This window comes from Stigmatopora nigra, chromosome 3, assembly GCF_051989575.1.
Source record: "Stigmatopora nigra isolate UIUO_SnigA chromosome 3, RoL_Snig_1.1, whole genome shotgun sequence".
In the NCBI taxonomy this organism is placed as follows: domain Eukaryota; kingdom Metazoa; phylum Chordata; class Actinopteri; order Syngnathiformes; family Syngnathidae; genus Stigmatopora; species Stigmatopora nigra.
This window is the reverse complement of record NC_135510.1, coordinates 2,087,360-2,101,349: the sequence shown is the minus strand read 5'-3', so window position 1 is coordinate 2,101,349 and position 13,990 is coordinate 2,087,360. Positions and strand designations below refer to the sequence as shown.

Here is a 13,990-nt window from a genome sequence, read left to right as displayed (position 1 = left end):
CACGAAGGGCCAAACCTGGGATTGCACCCTCAATCTTAGAACTGTGAGGCCGACGTGCTGGTATGGTATGGTATGGTATGGTATGGTTTTTAAGATGTGGGAGGAAACCAGATGACCTGGAGAAAACCCATGCAAGCCCTGGGTGAACACGCACGAAGGGCCAAACCTGGGATTGCACCCTCAATCTTAGAACTGTGAGGCCGACGTGCTGGTATGTACAGTGTGACCCAAAAAGACGCGTACCCATGAAAATTTCAATTTTATACACTGGTATGATTTTGTCGCAAAATAGATCTCCAGGGAGAATATCTTCTGCTGATTTGTCCAAGACATTTTTGGGGCAACTATAGCTGAAAACGATCATCCATAGGTCCACCTTTCACGTCCTGCAACAGAAAAGACATTCGTTCAAAAATTGATTTTTTTATCAAATAAAAGATGGGTACGCATCTTTTTGGGTCACCTTGTATATTCAATCCCCCGTACCGCGCATCTTTGCAAGGCTTGCCGGGATTGCTGGAGCATATCCATGCAAACTTTGAACAAAAGGCCGACTACAAATTAGACTAGTCGCCAGTCAGCTATAGGACACACATGGAGACACAACCATTCGCACGCAAAATCATACAACCCCTGAGTGGGAATGTTTTGAAACTCCTTTGTCTCCTTAATAATTTGGGACAGTGCATTTTAACTTTCTATTTTTGACAATTCCATAAGATAATCACTGAAAATTATGGTGAACGCTGTTTTGCAATAGATATATAGAAAGATCACGGGAAAATCTAATTTGGAATACGGAGTATTTCTGGAATATTAGTCACATTTTTTTCATAGTTAGGTTGTTGGTGCGATTTATACTCCAGTGCGACTTGTGACATCGTCAGCTTTGTCAGGTTTTTAAACATTTTGTGTGGGTTTTTGGAAACAACACAGCTACAAACAACCTGGAAAACCTCCACCCAAAACTTCCACACGTCTGTTGTCATCCCCCCCTCCCTCTTTTCACTCTGACGGTTCATGAACAGTAGGGAAATAAAACTTCAATGTTAGAACTTCCCTGTACCAGATTGGGTATGTTTTAAAATAGGAAAACCCAGCCTGTAAAATAGTTTTAAGTAAGAAAGTGGGAGAGGGGGTTCAATGAGTCAACATTTTAATTTATGTGGCACTTAATGCTAACAGTTAGAAATTTTAATGATGTTGGGATAATGGTCTCCTTGAAAAGTATAATGAAGTTTGAGATTCCTACTTTAGATTACCTGAGCAAGTCAACGAAGAAATGCCCTGACAAAGATCTGTGTCTGCTGTTGAGGAGGCTGCATGTCATCCTACACCTAAGTTGCAGGAACAACGAGTCCAATATCAAATTGCTGAAATTGCAGGATTTGGCCGTCGCATGGATACACAATGAAAAAGTTTGTGTTTGAAGTAGATTTAGTCACAACATCTTACACAACCTTACACACTGTTTTTGTTTTTCCTGCAGATTCTTGTCATCACATCACTTAACTATGGCGAGAGCAGCTCCACAATCATGCAAGTTTTGAAAAAAGTGACGTGTAAGCTTTAGTAATTAACTTCTAGTATATTTATCATTTCTATAATTATGGAAACAGGGAATCCAATGCAGCCAAATTTTCAATAGATGGGTATATTGCTAACTGATCAACTTACCCACTATTTCACATTAGTGCTTTCAGGTGCTTGAACCTACTGTACTGGAAGTTTGAAATTTAAAAGAAAAAGTATTTCATGAGTCCACAGTCTTTTCAATTACTGTAAATGTGTATCTAAAAAGTTTGGCAATATCATAACTGCACTATTTTAATTTAACAATACAGTAGCCCTCGGCTATAATCTTACATACAGTAATCCCTCGAATATTGTGGTTAATGTAGACTGACATGGCGGCGATAATGGTTTCCTACTCTGTTCTGATCTGTAAATATTCACACATTTTTAAACTTTAACTCGTCTTTTACAATTTATGCACACAAATGAATGTTGACTAGATGTCAGGAGCAATGGTAAAGTGTGACTTGGCCATGAAACATTTTTTGGATTTTATAGCATACCATTCGTATATTGTTAGCTAAGTCCTACTGTTCTATATGACTAAAACTGTATACAGTGACAGTCGTGTGACACATTTTATCTGTTTTAGCAGCGGTAAGTGTCGTTCACCCCAACAACAATGAGGGGAAACTAAAGGCTGCCATTGTTGTCAGCAGGTAGGTTGATTAATGATAACATTTACAGTTGTAAAACACCTCTTTTTTCACTTACATATATTCAGGGTCCAAAATTAAGAGGGTGGTGTCTTTTCCAGTGATGCAGTGATTTAAAAAAACAAACTTATTTGGATCAGCCTCCAATTGGAGGATATTTTACTCTCACCCTTCATATTTTAATCTTCACACAAAATAAAAAAAATAAAAAACAAACACCCTTTCTAAGTAAAATGAAATAGTTCTTTTTTTCAAGGTAAGCCTGTCCTTTTCAGATTTTTAGATGTGGAGAATGAGAATCTGAGTTTTACAGGCTGAAAAGTTTTATTGTGGTACTTTAAAGTTTTGTTGGAAAGTGGCAAACCCTTTAGAATTGTTCAGTGTCCCAATTTTGTATGAAAAATGTGAGGATACACAAAAATGACAGAAAGTTATGAGGACATGATTTATTAATGTCTTTAAATTAATAAAGTATTTGAAAATGTGCCCTGCACCTCTGAAATAGTTCCCTTTGCAGCCGTTATTATGGGACACGTAATACCCGTGTTCGTCCGCCAGATGGAAGCAATAGCCCTGTTTACCAGGGCCGAAAGCCGTCCACTTTGTAATACATTTTAACTTATTACCTGTGCCCTGTGTGAAAATATGTCCCGCTTTGCATTTGGCTTCTTGAGTGGTTCTGCCACAGCCCGGTCATTTCGCCATAAAAAAGGGTTAGCAGCAGGTCCACCAAACTGTTAGGTATATCTTAACCTGCAAAATACCTGCGCATAAAGTACAGTTAATTACATTAATTGGCTGCGTAGGTAACACAGGTTACACAGCCAATCAATGTCGTTCACTTTTAGTCAAGCAGCGTAAGTAAACATGCATGGATGGCATGAACCGCGGTATATCATTGGCTGAGCACAGTGGTAATTGTTTATTTTTTTTATCCGGAGCTACCGTTTGTTGTCGCTTTTCGGTGACAGGATGCCACTCTTTGAGTTGCATTACAAAATGACACAAAAAATTGTAATGTGTTTATTTATTTATTTATTTTTTACAATTCAGGTTGGATTTTGCCCAGCATGTTTGCTCTTCGCGGGGAACACAAGAGTAGCAATTGGGCAAACGTGCAATTTAGAGGGAACGTTGCGCTCATGACTATTTGACTGGGGTGGTTTCACTGATCGAAGAATCACTAATATTAAGTTACCTATGAACGTACCTGTGAAGGTGTTGAGTTGATGTCAGAAGAGACGAGCAGTACCAATTTTTGTGCATTTTTCACCCAATCACTGACCACTTGCTTGTTTTCTAGACAGTCCTCCTGCACACACTTGTTTTGAAGAGGGATCTTCTGCACATGCTTATGTTTCCTAAGTTTAGACATACATGTGTTTCACTTTAAAAATGTGCTGATGTGCTGATGTCAAAATGGGTCACGTGGTGAAACAAAATGGACTGACAGTTCTGGATTCATGTCAGGTAGAAACCAAATAGAGCCCCGCACTCCCCACGATGAGTAACATAACAGCAACAGCAAAGAGAAAGAGCCCAGCGATGTGGCCAGAAAGTAAAGTAGAGAGTTGCAATACTTTCAAGGACAAATGCATTCATTTTTAATTCTTGCACAAGAAAACCCTAACTTTTATTATTGTAAAGAGTTTGTTTTGGTGAGAACGTGAATAGTTTTTGGTGTACTAGTTCGTTCCCCACAAAAGTCCCTCAAGATTTCATTTATCTCCGTGAGTAAGGGTGTGAGGGACACTTAGAGTGTTCCGAAGCTCGGGAAACTTTACAAAATTGCATTTCTGAGAGTTTGAATGAATGGGTTATCAGAACCGCTCTGGACATTTAAATAACGTCACACAAAGGAAAGCATCCAAAACAAATGAGTTTTTCCACTCCATTGCCGTAGGAGGAGAAAAAGGCAGGTTGAAGCAAGATGAACGTTGCATGCTCGCTCCATTGTCTTGATGTGCCTCCCCTCCTCTCCTGGAGGAGGAAGGGGCAGACGGACAGAGCTAGCTCTGTGCGCGCGTCCCTCTCGTAGTCTTCTTCGTGCCAAATCCTAACTCCTACTTCCGCCTTGGAGGGTTTTATTGAGAACGAGAGCACGTGACACAAAAGTAGCCGGTGACAGGTGATGGTTTGATGTATAGAGACCAGGTCAAGTGAGGTTCATAACCTTTGTGATGAATTATAAAATTGGATTTAAGTTTCCTGGATTCGTTTTAGAGCAAGTCCTAGAGGACAACCTTGTTGGTGTGAGCCTGGTGGCTGGTTGTCCTTTCTATTAAGGTCGGCTGCCCAAAAAGCCTATTTTCTATTGGGTTACCACCCATGCAAAGGAGGTCAGAAGCATAAAGAGCTAAGTGGCACCTGAAGGGAGGGACCATGGCGATTTTATCATTGGCTACAGAAATTGAATTCTAGAACATGAAAGCCTTACCTGTTGCGTGAAGTAAAGATGTCCCTACAGGATACGGTTGAGCTAACCTCCACACACAGGATGGGCTCTGGACCACTCCTTTTAGAGAGGTTGGAGCCCTATTAAGGGTTATCCATGGTAAGAGGGGCCCAACAGGTGTAGGCATATGTAATGCCTCCCACGATAGTGCCTATATGTCTGGGTTCATCAAGGAGGAAGAGAGTGTGGTTTTCCTCCGCCTTAAGATCTGACACTAACTGTTGTGTGCACAAATTACGGCAAACGGCAACTCAAAGTGCCCACCCTTCTTGAAGTCCGTGGAGAGGTTGCTGTAGAACGCTCCGATAATCAGTGGGGCCAATGCCAATGAGACCAGGAAATGATGTGCTTAACACCACCATGTATGTGTTGTATTGATATGTTGTGAGCGGAGTAGGTGAGAAAAATATTTGATTGTAACGGCCAACATTCTATTGGAAACATTGTACAGCAATGTAGAGTATACATATATGATGACTTTATTTGTTCTATACAGTGTTCAGGACAACAGGTTTGTACTTGTGTACGAGCAGCATCTGGGCCCTGACTTCCCATGGAATCTTTTCTCACTGGTAGTGGAGTACGACTGCCTGACCCCATCGCTATGGGCAGCCACTTGCAAGAATAGGAGAGTTCCGCACCTCACGTTCGACACCGTGCTCCCTAACAGAGGTGAGTGAACACTTGTGCCTCGCTCTCCCCCTTTCTTCAGTGGTTCAGTTGGTTATTTCCTTTTGAAAGCTTCTACAGATGAGGAAGAGGGTCTGGAAGACAAGGTAGCATATCTGGTGTTAGTGACAGATACGCTCCTCAACAACCCAGCTTTGCTACAAACACTGGAGTCCTCGTAAGTGTTGCTTATACAGTACTACGATATGAACTTAATGCGTTCCAGGACCAAGCATGTACCCTCAAGCACCCTCAAATACATGTTTCAAATAGAAAATAATTAAATACAAATTAATCCGTTCCCACCCGGTTAAAAACACCAAAAACAGGATATTTTCCTCTGTTTTAGGTATAATATAACACTGCTGGAAAGGAGCCACTGCATGTCCCTGCAGTTGCTTGGCATCACTAATCACTTCTCTGTCATCACGGTCGATGAGAGTACAGCCATTGTTGTTCAGGTGGGCAAACACATACCGAGCTTCAAAAGTATTGCAACTTACCTACGTGTGTGCTTACTTTCTGTGTCTGTAGGATCAGGATGCGATGTGTGAGGAGCGAGCCTATGAAGTAGTTGTGAGAGGCCTCATTGCTCTGGCATTGCAATACAATCGCTGTTGGATCATACTTCACTGCCCTGACTGCAAGGGGGGAGGGTCAGTTCTCATGTTGAAATCTCTCTGTAAGTTAGCAAAGCAGTGGCCATTACATTAGAATTTTGCATTGACAAGTTCTATAAGAGTCACGGAAAGGCATTGCAATGAACATCCAGGCATCCATTATCTGACACTTATCCAACGTTGGGTCCCAGTGGCAGTACCTAGATCAGGGATATATGAACTTCCTGAGCCACAGTTCAGGTCTTCCATAGGAGGTGTTCCCAGGGCTTCCAAAAAAAGTTATTCTCCCCAGTGTGTCCACATGCTTCCTCCCAGTGGAGCGTGGTCATAACACCTCACCAGGGAGACATTCAAGAGGCATCCTGACCAGATGCCTGCGCCACCTCAATTTTCACTTCTCAATGCAGGGGAGCAACAGGTCTACTCCTACCACCTCCCGAATGACCACGCTTCTCACAAAACCCAATCGCACCGCACTAGGATACGGAAAACCATTAACTTTCTGTTTCGTGTAATGTAAAATTAAGTAATATAACAACTTATTTACCGTGACCGGACGTTTCGGCGATGGACACTTGGTCGCTGGGCAGTTGGTCGAGCCGTCATTTTGTCGCCGGACATTTTGACGACGGACAATTTGTCGCTGGAATACAATTCTCAAAATTGTATTCATGAGAGAGAGAGAGGGAGAGATTACTGTTGAGAGCGGTTAACCAGATAATCTATCACTCTCAAAAATAGAATCTTGAGAGAGATCGAGTTTGTCCTTGCATTGACAATGTCAGAGCATTAATATCTACATATCTAATATCAAAATTATCAATAAATTGCGTATTATTAGCGTGTCAATTGTGCTCCTGGGTGACAGGAACGGAACGTCCTGTTCTCGTGTGTGTATAGACAAATTTGCCTTGCCCGTGCTCATCCCACATTTTATACTATTATTGTCATGTCCCAACACCTGTTAAAGTGGTTGTATCTGAACTTCCACCTACTCCTCTGATACACTGAATTATATTATCTTTAACCCTTAAAGAGCACTCATCCGCTGCCATTGACGGCGGTAGACGGCCGATTCATGTTGACTGTGAGTTGCAGATGCTATTTCTGTTATTAGAGCTCCATCTAGTACATATAGAACGCAACGTTCTGATACGGTTAAATGATTATAATTTTGAAAGCGAGTGAATCCGGCGCCGAATTATCCGTCAATGTCCGGCGACAGATCCGGCGACAAATTATTTGCCGACGCAATGTCTGTTCGACAAACTGTCCGGTAACCAAACGTCCGTTTAGCGAAACGTCCGGACATGAAGTGTCCATCGACCAAGTGTCCATCGAACAAGTGTCCATCGAACAAGTGTCCATCGAACAAGTGTCCATCGACCAAGTGTCCATCGACCAAGTGTCCATCGACCAAGTGTCCATCGACCAAGTGTCCATCGACCAAGTGTCCATCGACCAAGTGTCCATCGACCAAGTGTCCATCGACCAAGTGTCCATCGACCAAGTGTCCATCGACCAAGTGTCCATCGACCAAGTGTCCATCGACCAAGTGTCCATCGACCAAGTGTCCATCGACCAAGTGTCCATCGACCAAGTGTCCATCGACCAAGTGTCCATCGACCAAGTGTCCATCGACAAAATGTCTGGGTACCTTATTTACTTGTTCTCAAATAGTGTTATTTTAATCTCCTAATATTACGCCAAAAGTGTTTTTGTGTTCGTAGAGCTTGCGTCGACAAAAATGGAACCCTGTGAAACCAATCAACTTCCGGTTCATTTAAGGGCTTTCGTTTCGTATTATTACGATATTTCTCTCATAATATAACAATTATATTCTTGGAGTATTACAGTGTATGACCTAATTATTGAAATGTTGCTGTTTTAATCTCATACTATTATGACTTCTTTTCATTGTATTTTGTTTTTTTTTCTTTATTTGGACTTTTGTTGGTTTGAGGTTCCAGTAATCCATTATCTGGTCTTTTTATATATTTATTCCAAACAATGAAGAAAACATATTTCCACCACCTTGGTATCATACATACAGTATAATTTGTAACTGTCAAGAGCAGCTTGTTTTAACTGAAACATCAATTTAAATTGTCTCCTGAATCCTTTGGAACAAAAACCTACACCCAGTGCAGTCCATGAAAACTTGTTAGCGCAGCAACTGTTAACATCTACTGGATTATCATCATTTACTGATTTCATGCATGACTGTCAGTGCAGGTTCTCCAACAATGCCTCAAGAAACTTGGCGGCGGTCTATTCTTCATTCGTACTCTTGAAGCTGGAAGACCTGGATGTCAAGGTTCCGAGATAAGGATGTCTAATTTGTTTGAAATCAATAAGTAGAATGTTACTGTTGTACTTATACAAAAGGTGCTGATTGCAACCAAAGTGTTGGAGGTGGCCAGGTGGGTCAACCGGATCTGCTTCCTTAGCCTAATGTCCAGCAAGCATGATATCTCCATTCACCTGGAGCGGGATTGGCTGTCGATTACACCGTCACTGGTGAGATCTATGTACATTCTTCACATTGGCTAATGGCTTACATTTCCCTCTTTGTGTCTGGCAGGAGGAGCAATGCCTGTCAACCTTCCCCTGTGTCAACCCTTTAGTGGCCCAGCTCATGCTCAGGAGGGCACCATCATTGCAATGGCTACTGTCTGCCCCACTTAATCAGATAGAGGAAATGTTTCCAGAAGTGCCGCTCAAGATCATCAAGGTAATATACTTGAAAAACCACTAATGTGTGACGTAATTAAGTACGTATACATAATTCTGAATTTTTATGCCATTTTTTTTAGCTATTTCGAAATGCTACCTTAATGTGTGAAGCTCAAATGGTCCGGTCGGGTCAAGACCCAGACAGCGAAAAGATCACCTTTAACTGCAACCTCAAGTGGACGGACCAAAGCTCACATCTTCATGGATTCTTTGGAGCTCAGCAGTTGAATTACAGAACCAGCCAGGGGATTGTGGTAGCAGGTTGGACGGACCCAGCTCAAACAGTGAGCAGGGTGGTCAAAAGTGGAAGAAGTACACAGTTGCAACAACGTTTGGGCTACTCAGTCACTAACTTCAACCACCTCACCGTGCCTTCACAAATACAGCTCGAGAAAGGAGGTTCGACCAAAAGTGGTTTGGACATGGGGAGTGGATTGTCTGCTGAATATGAGTCAAGATGCTGGCTGAGACAAGAGAGGAAGAGGAGTGAGCAGATAGCAGGCTTGCCTGCAATGGGTGAGATATAGTGGTACTTATATGCATTAAGACAATTGGTTGGGAGATGAGAATGAAGGAAAGATAAATATGATTGTTTGGTGGTTGCGCTGTGGATTTTATTGTACTTGTGCTATGTGCGGTGGTGTGTGGAGATGTACCCACATGCAGGAAAGCAGGCGGACTCGGGGCGAAATAAGGATGTGCTAACGGGGTCTTCAATGACCAAAACTTGTTCTCTAAAAATAAAATGTATAATCCAAACAATAGGGAAAACTTAACAAAGCAAAAACCAAAGAACAAAACTAAACCTGAAGACGTGGGGAAACGATGAGCACTGGATATGAACTGGCAAACGTACATAATCAACAGACATGGGGAGGATGCAACAGACTTTGGGTGACAAATAATAATAACTACTAGGGAGGATGAGGAAGCCGCACACCAACAAAAGGCAACATAACGAGAGACAAAAAATACTCACATGAATGCAAAAATACACAGGGATTAAGTACACAATTTTACGCAATAATACAGACAAGCATTCAGGAGCAAATGGCAGCCACAACACAAGAACACAGACACAGCAAATTGGTCAAAGTCGAAATGTCGTAGACCAGTGACATTGTGGCCCAAGGACTCCTGTATTTTATGTTGTCTTATTGTCTTACTGTCCTACTTTGTTGTCTTGTCTGTATTTTGTGTTGTCTTACCTTGGTAACCTACCTAGGGCCAATTTAGAGTATAATCAACCAGTCTATCATGCATGTTTTTGGGATGTGGGTGGAAAATGGAGCGCCCGGATATAACCCATGCAAGCCCGGGGGGTGCATGCAAACTCGACTAAGTAAGGACCCACCTGGGATCGAACCGCTGATCCCTGAAATGTGAGGTGATGCGCTCACATTCACGGCAGTCGTTGTGTAATACAAATAATGTGACTTAATATATAACATTAGGTATTAGGGGCATTCGGAAGTTGCATCTGATAACTGATGCTTTTCACGTCCAGGTTTCAGAATTCAATACAATTGAATTTTCTGAACCGCTTTGTCCTCATTAGGGTCGCGGTGGGATTTTCTGTGCGCGTTGCGTTTGTACGGTTTTTAATCGGAAGAGAGGATCTTGAAACATGGATAGTGGTTGTTGTGAGACAGCCATTTGCATTGAATTGAATGCTTTTATTGTCAATATATGAAATAGAATCAGAGCGATGAAATAAGATTCCAGTAGAGGGTAGCGGTGTCCTGAAGTGAGAATCAATGCATCCATGCCAATATTTTCTAACTAAAATAACGGATAAGGACATGCATTTACTTTTTGGGAGATTTCGTAACTTGGATCTTTTTTGTATCACCCATCTGCGTATAAAAAATGGTGTAACCTGAACATTATGTACCTGGAGGCATTCGTAAGTAGAGGTGTGACTGGATAGTTAAAGCAGTTGATGGTAGCTTACAAAAAGATCATGGCCAATCATCACATTCATATGCAAGCACCTGACACTTTCCACTCGTTTGTACATGGATATGACATGGGAAAATGAAGCATGTTTTAGATAAAGTGATGTGCTTTTTTATAACAAATTATCATGAAGAAATGGGAACAAAGCTGAGAGGATATGTGTGGTGGCGCCGCCTCTCGGAGGCGCCGCTGTGGTCGTTGAAGCAATGTTGTTCTTTTGTTTTCTGGATCGTGCAATGGTGTTTTGATAAGGGAAGATGAGATGAATATTACAATTTACTAACACATTATAACAGTGTCATTATTTGTGTTTTTCAGCAGTTACTCCTCTGAAGAAAAGCAGGCTGAGCTAAGAGATCTGAAGCAATATCTCAGAACCCAGCAAGTTGTTGTAGGGTTTGTCTTTCAAAACCTTCTTTCTGGTGTTTAAAATGTTAATAGTTATGTTTCTGTCTCAGCAAGATATTCGAAATATAAATAAAGGTAATGGTGATTTTCGTGGAATTGTTTCCTAGACTAATCTGCAACAGCCTAATGAGTTTGGCTGTGTTGTGGAAAGGAACCCAGGAGCAGGAAGCAGGCAAGAAAAGGGAAGTTCTCGTGCACAACTTAAGGTTTAAATGTAAAAAATAGTACAAAATAATATTACAAACAATCAAACTGGGGGAAAAAAATAACAAAAATACTAACTTAACTGGGTAGGAGGAAAATGAGGGAGACACAAACCGACGAAAGGCAACATAACTAAAAAAGTTACGCTGAACAAACGTGATTTAAATACACAGGAGTTGATGACAATAACAAACACCTGGGTCACACAAGAGAGGGAAATCCAGAAAGCATCTGAAACTCATACAATCACACAGACATGAGACACAAAGAAAGACTCAACCACCAAAACCCCAACAAAACATGACCGAACAAAACCAAAAGAGAAGACTGAGGAGCAGGTGGTTGCTCAGCAGAGCTATGTATATCCCCATTCATCTGAATATAAATATTCAACTATCCATTTTCTGAACTGTTTATCCTCACAAGGGTCGCAGGGGGTGCGGGAGCCTATTCTGGCTGATTTGGGGCACCAGGCGGGGGACACTCTGTTTGGTGGCCAGCCAATCGTAGGGCCCAAGGTGACGAAAAACCATCCACGGTCACACGCATACCTAGAGAAATTGAGTGTTCAATCAGCCTCCTCTGCATGTTTTTTTTGGGATGTGGAAGGAAACCGGAGTACCTGGAGAAAACCCACCTAAGCCCAGAGAGAACATGCAAACTCCACACAATGAGGACCGACCTCGGATCAAACACTCGATCCCAGAACCGTTAAATTTGTTATTCCTTTTTCCCTGTGTGTGTGTGTGTTTGCTTTTCCCCCGTTGTGTCCCTCCTGGCTACCCTTTTCTTGTTGTTGACCAGCTTGACAAGCAGTGCCTCATTCTGTCCATTTTAGCCTGTTGTGTTTGTCAGTCATTGTCGGATCGCTTGCTTTGTTTCCACGTTTTTATTTTCCATGTTTCCGCATTCCTCACTTCCCCTTGTTCCCATGTCAGATTTGATTTTGTTGTTTGAAGTCGTCGTTATTTTCTAAACTTCCTGCCCAAAGAATTAAAGTTTTATTAGAGCACACCATTACGATTGTCCATTGCCTCTTCCCTGGATTTGGGTCCACTCTACGTTTCCACGCTCGATGTCACCAATAATGTAACAGTGCGTTGCGATCCAACCATCTATGGAGCCAGCAGAAAGTGCCTGGCTCACTATCAGAGTATGTGAGGAGTACGCCGTGGTGTTGGCACCTTTTGGACAAGTTTCCGTCAAAAAAATCCCAGGACACGGCTTCCACAGAACGCTGTCCGGGCGCCCCGTTACCCCATCCCGGCGCCCCGTTCCCACCCGGGCGTCCCGTTTAAGCGTTACGTTCCCATCCGGGCGCCCCTTTCCGGCACTACGTTCCCATCGGTTCCCGTGTTCCCGCCCCACTCTAGCCTGCCCCTCCCGGCGCCCTACTCTTGTGCACCCCTCCCGGCACCCCGCTTCTCCATGCTCGCCCCGGCGCACCACTTCTCCACTCCCGTCCCAATGCCCAGCTCCTGCATACCCCTCCCGGTGCACCGCCCATGCGCACCCGACGCCAGCATTCTCTCGGCGGGTTCCCTTACGGCAGCGATTCTTTCAGTGGGGGTCCTGACGGAAGCGACTCTCCCGGCAGGGGACTCAGCGGCAGTGACTCTCGACGGATGTGACTCTCACGGCGGCGCCCCAACGGCGGCGACTCTCACGGCGAGGGCCCCGACGGCGACGACTGTCGGCGGGAGCCCCGACGCCGGCGACTCTCTCAGCGATGTCGCCAAAGACGCAAGAGTAACCAACTATGGACCAGCGGGAAGCGCCCGGCTCACTTTCAGACAGTTTGTGAGGAGTACACCGTGGTGTTGGCACATTTTGGACTAGTTTCCCCCTAAACATTTCCAAGACGCGGCTTCCACAGACCGCCGTTTTGGCGCTCTGGTGCCCTCCGGGTGCTCCGTTCCCGTGTTCCCGTCCCGGCAGTCCGATCCCGCGTTTCCCACGTTAGGTTTGACACCAAGTCCTTGTTGTTTTTTTTAACCTTCCTGCATAAGGAATTAGTTTTGTTAGAGCACTCCATTGTCCCTTGCCTGTTTCCACGCTCGACGTAGCCAAAGACGTAACAAGAACTGAATCACCTGCTTTAAACATCCATTCATTCTTTTTCTGAACCGCCTATCTCCGGCAGGCAAAGGCTCGATTCCCGATAGTGGCAATACAATCAGGAGTGCGGATGGTTGTTGTCTCTGTGTGCCCTACTACTGACTGGCGACCAGTCTAAGGTGTTGTCTGCCTTTTGCCAGACAGCTGGGTTAGGCTCCAGCAAACCCCACAACCCTTTTGAGGATGTGCGATATGGAAGATGAATGAATGAATAAACTTGTATTCTCTTTATATTATCACTCAAGTCTTTTATACGTTGTTAATTCCACACTTATCTTGAGACCCTTAATTCCTTCTTCCTAGCTGTCCAAGAAGCCTCAAAGATCTCAAGGCCTATGTACTAAATCAAGTTAATTAAAAGACTTGCAAGCCTTATATGAAAATTCCTTTGTAACTGAAATCCAACCACTAATATTCAAATTAACGCCCACTTTGGGCTGTGGGAGAGAACGCTTTTAAGATGGTGTCAGATCACGAGAAGTAGTCCTTTGCCTTTGAATAAAGAAATTTGACCATTGAAGCTTCAATAATGTCTTGTCTATGTTTTGTTAATGATCTCAAAATTATTCAGAGCCAAAATAAGAACACAA

At 43.1% G+C, this 13,990-nt stretch overlaps 1 protein-coding gene across 5 annotated transcripts in view; it reads left to right on the top strand.

The window, feature by feature from the left end:
- LOC144194018 (uncharacterized) overlaps nucleotides 1-11,134 on the top strand; it is a 29,928-nt gene extending 18,794 nt beyond the window's left edge. For 4 of the 5 annotated variants that reach the window (XM_077712761.1, XM_077712760.1, XM_077712763.1 and 1 more), the window contains 12 exons: nucleotides 1,258-1,418; nucleotides 1,490-1,562; nucleotides 2,168-2,234; nucleotides 5,183-5,358; nucleotides 5,428-5,533; nucleotides 5,705-5,816; nucleotides 5,890-6,011; nucleotides 8,211-8,292; nucleotides 8,364-8,495; nucleotides 8,560-8,709; nucleotides 8,792-9,227; nucleotides 10,989-11,134. In XM_077712761.1, coding sequence (XP_077568887.1) covers nucleotides 1,258-1,418; nucleotides 1,490-1,562; nucleotides 2,168-2,234; nucleotides 5,183-5,358; nucleotides 5,428-5,533; nucleotides 5,705-5,816; nucleotides 5,890-6,011; nucleotides 8,211-8,292; nucleotides 8,364-8,495; nucleotides 8,560-8,709; nucleotides 8,792-9,227; nucleotides 10,989-11,023 — 1,652 coding nt within the window. In that variant the 3' untranslated portion in view covers nucleotides 11,024-11,134. The remainder of the gene's footprint in view (nucleotides 1-1,257; nucleotides 1,419-1,489; nucleotides 1,563-2,167; nucleotides 2,235-5,182; nucleotides 5,359-5,427; nucleotides 5,534-5,704; nucleotides 5,817-5,889; nucleotides 6,012-8,210; nucleotides 8,293-8,363; nucleotides 8,496-8,559; nucleotides 8,710-8,791; nucleotides 9,228-10,988) is intronic. The other variant, XM_077712762.1, reaches the window with a different exon arrangement.
- Nucleotides 11,135-13,990: the final 2,856 nt, after the last annotated feature.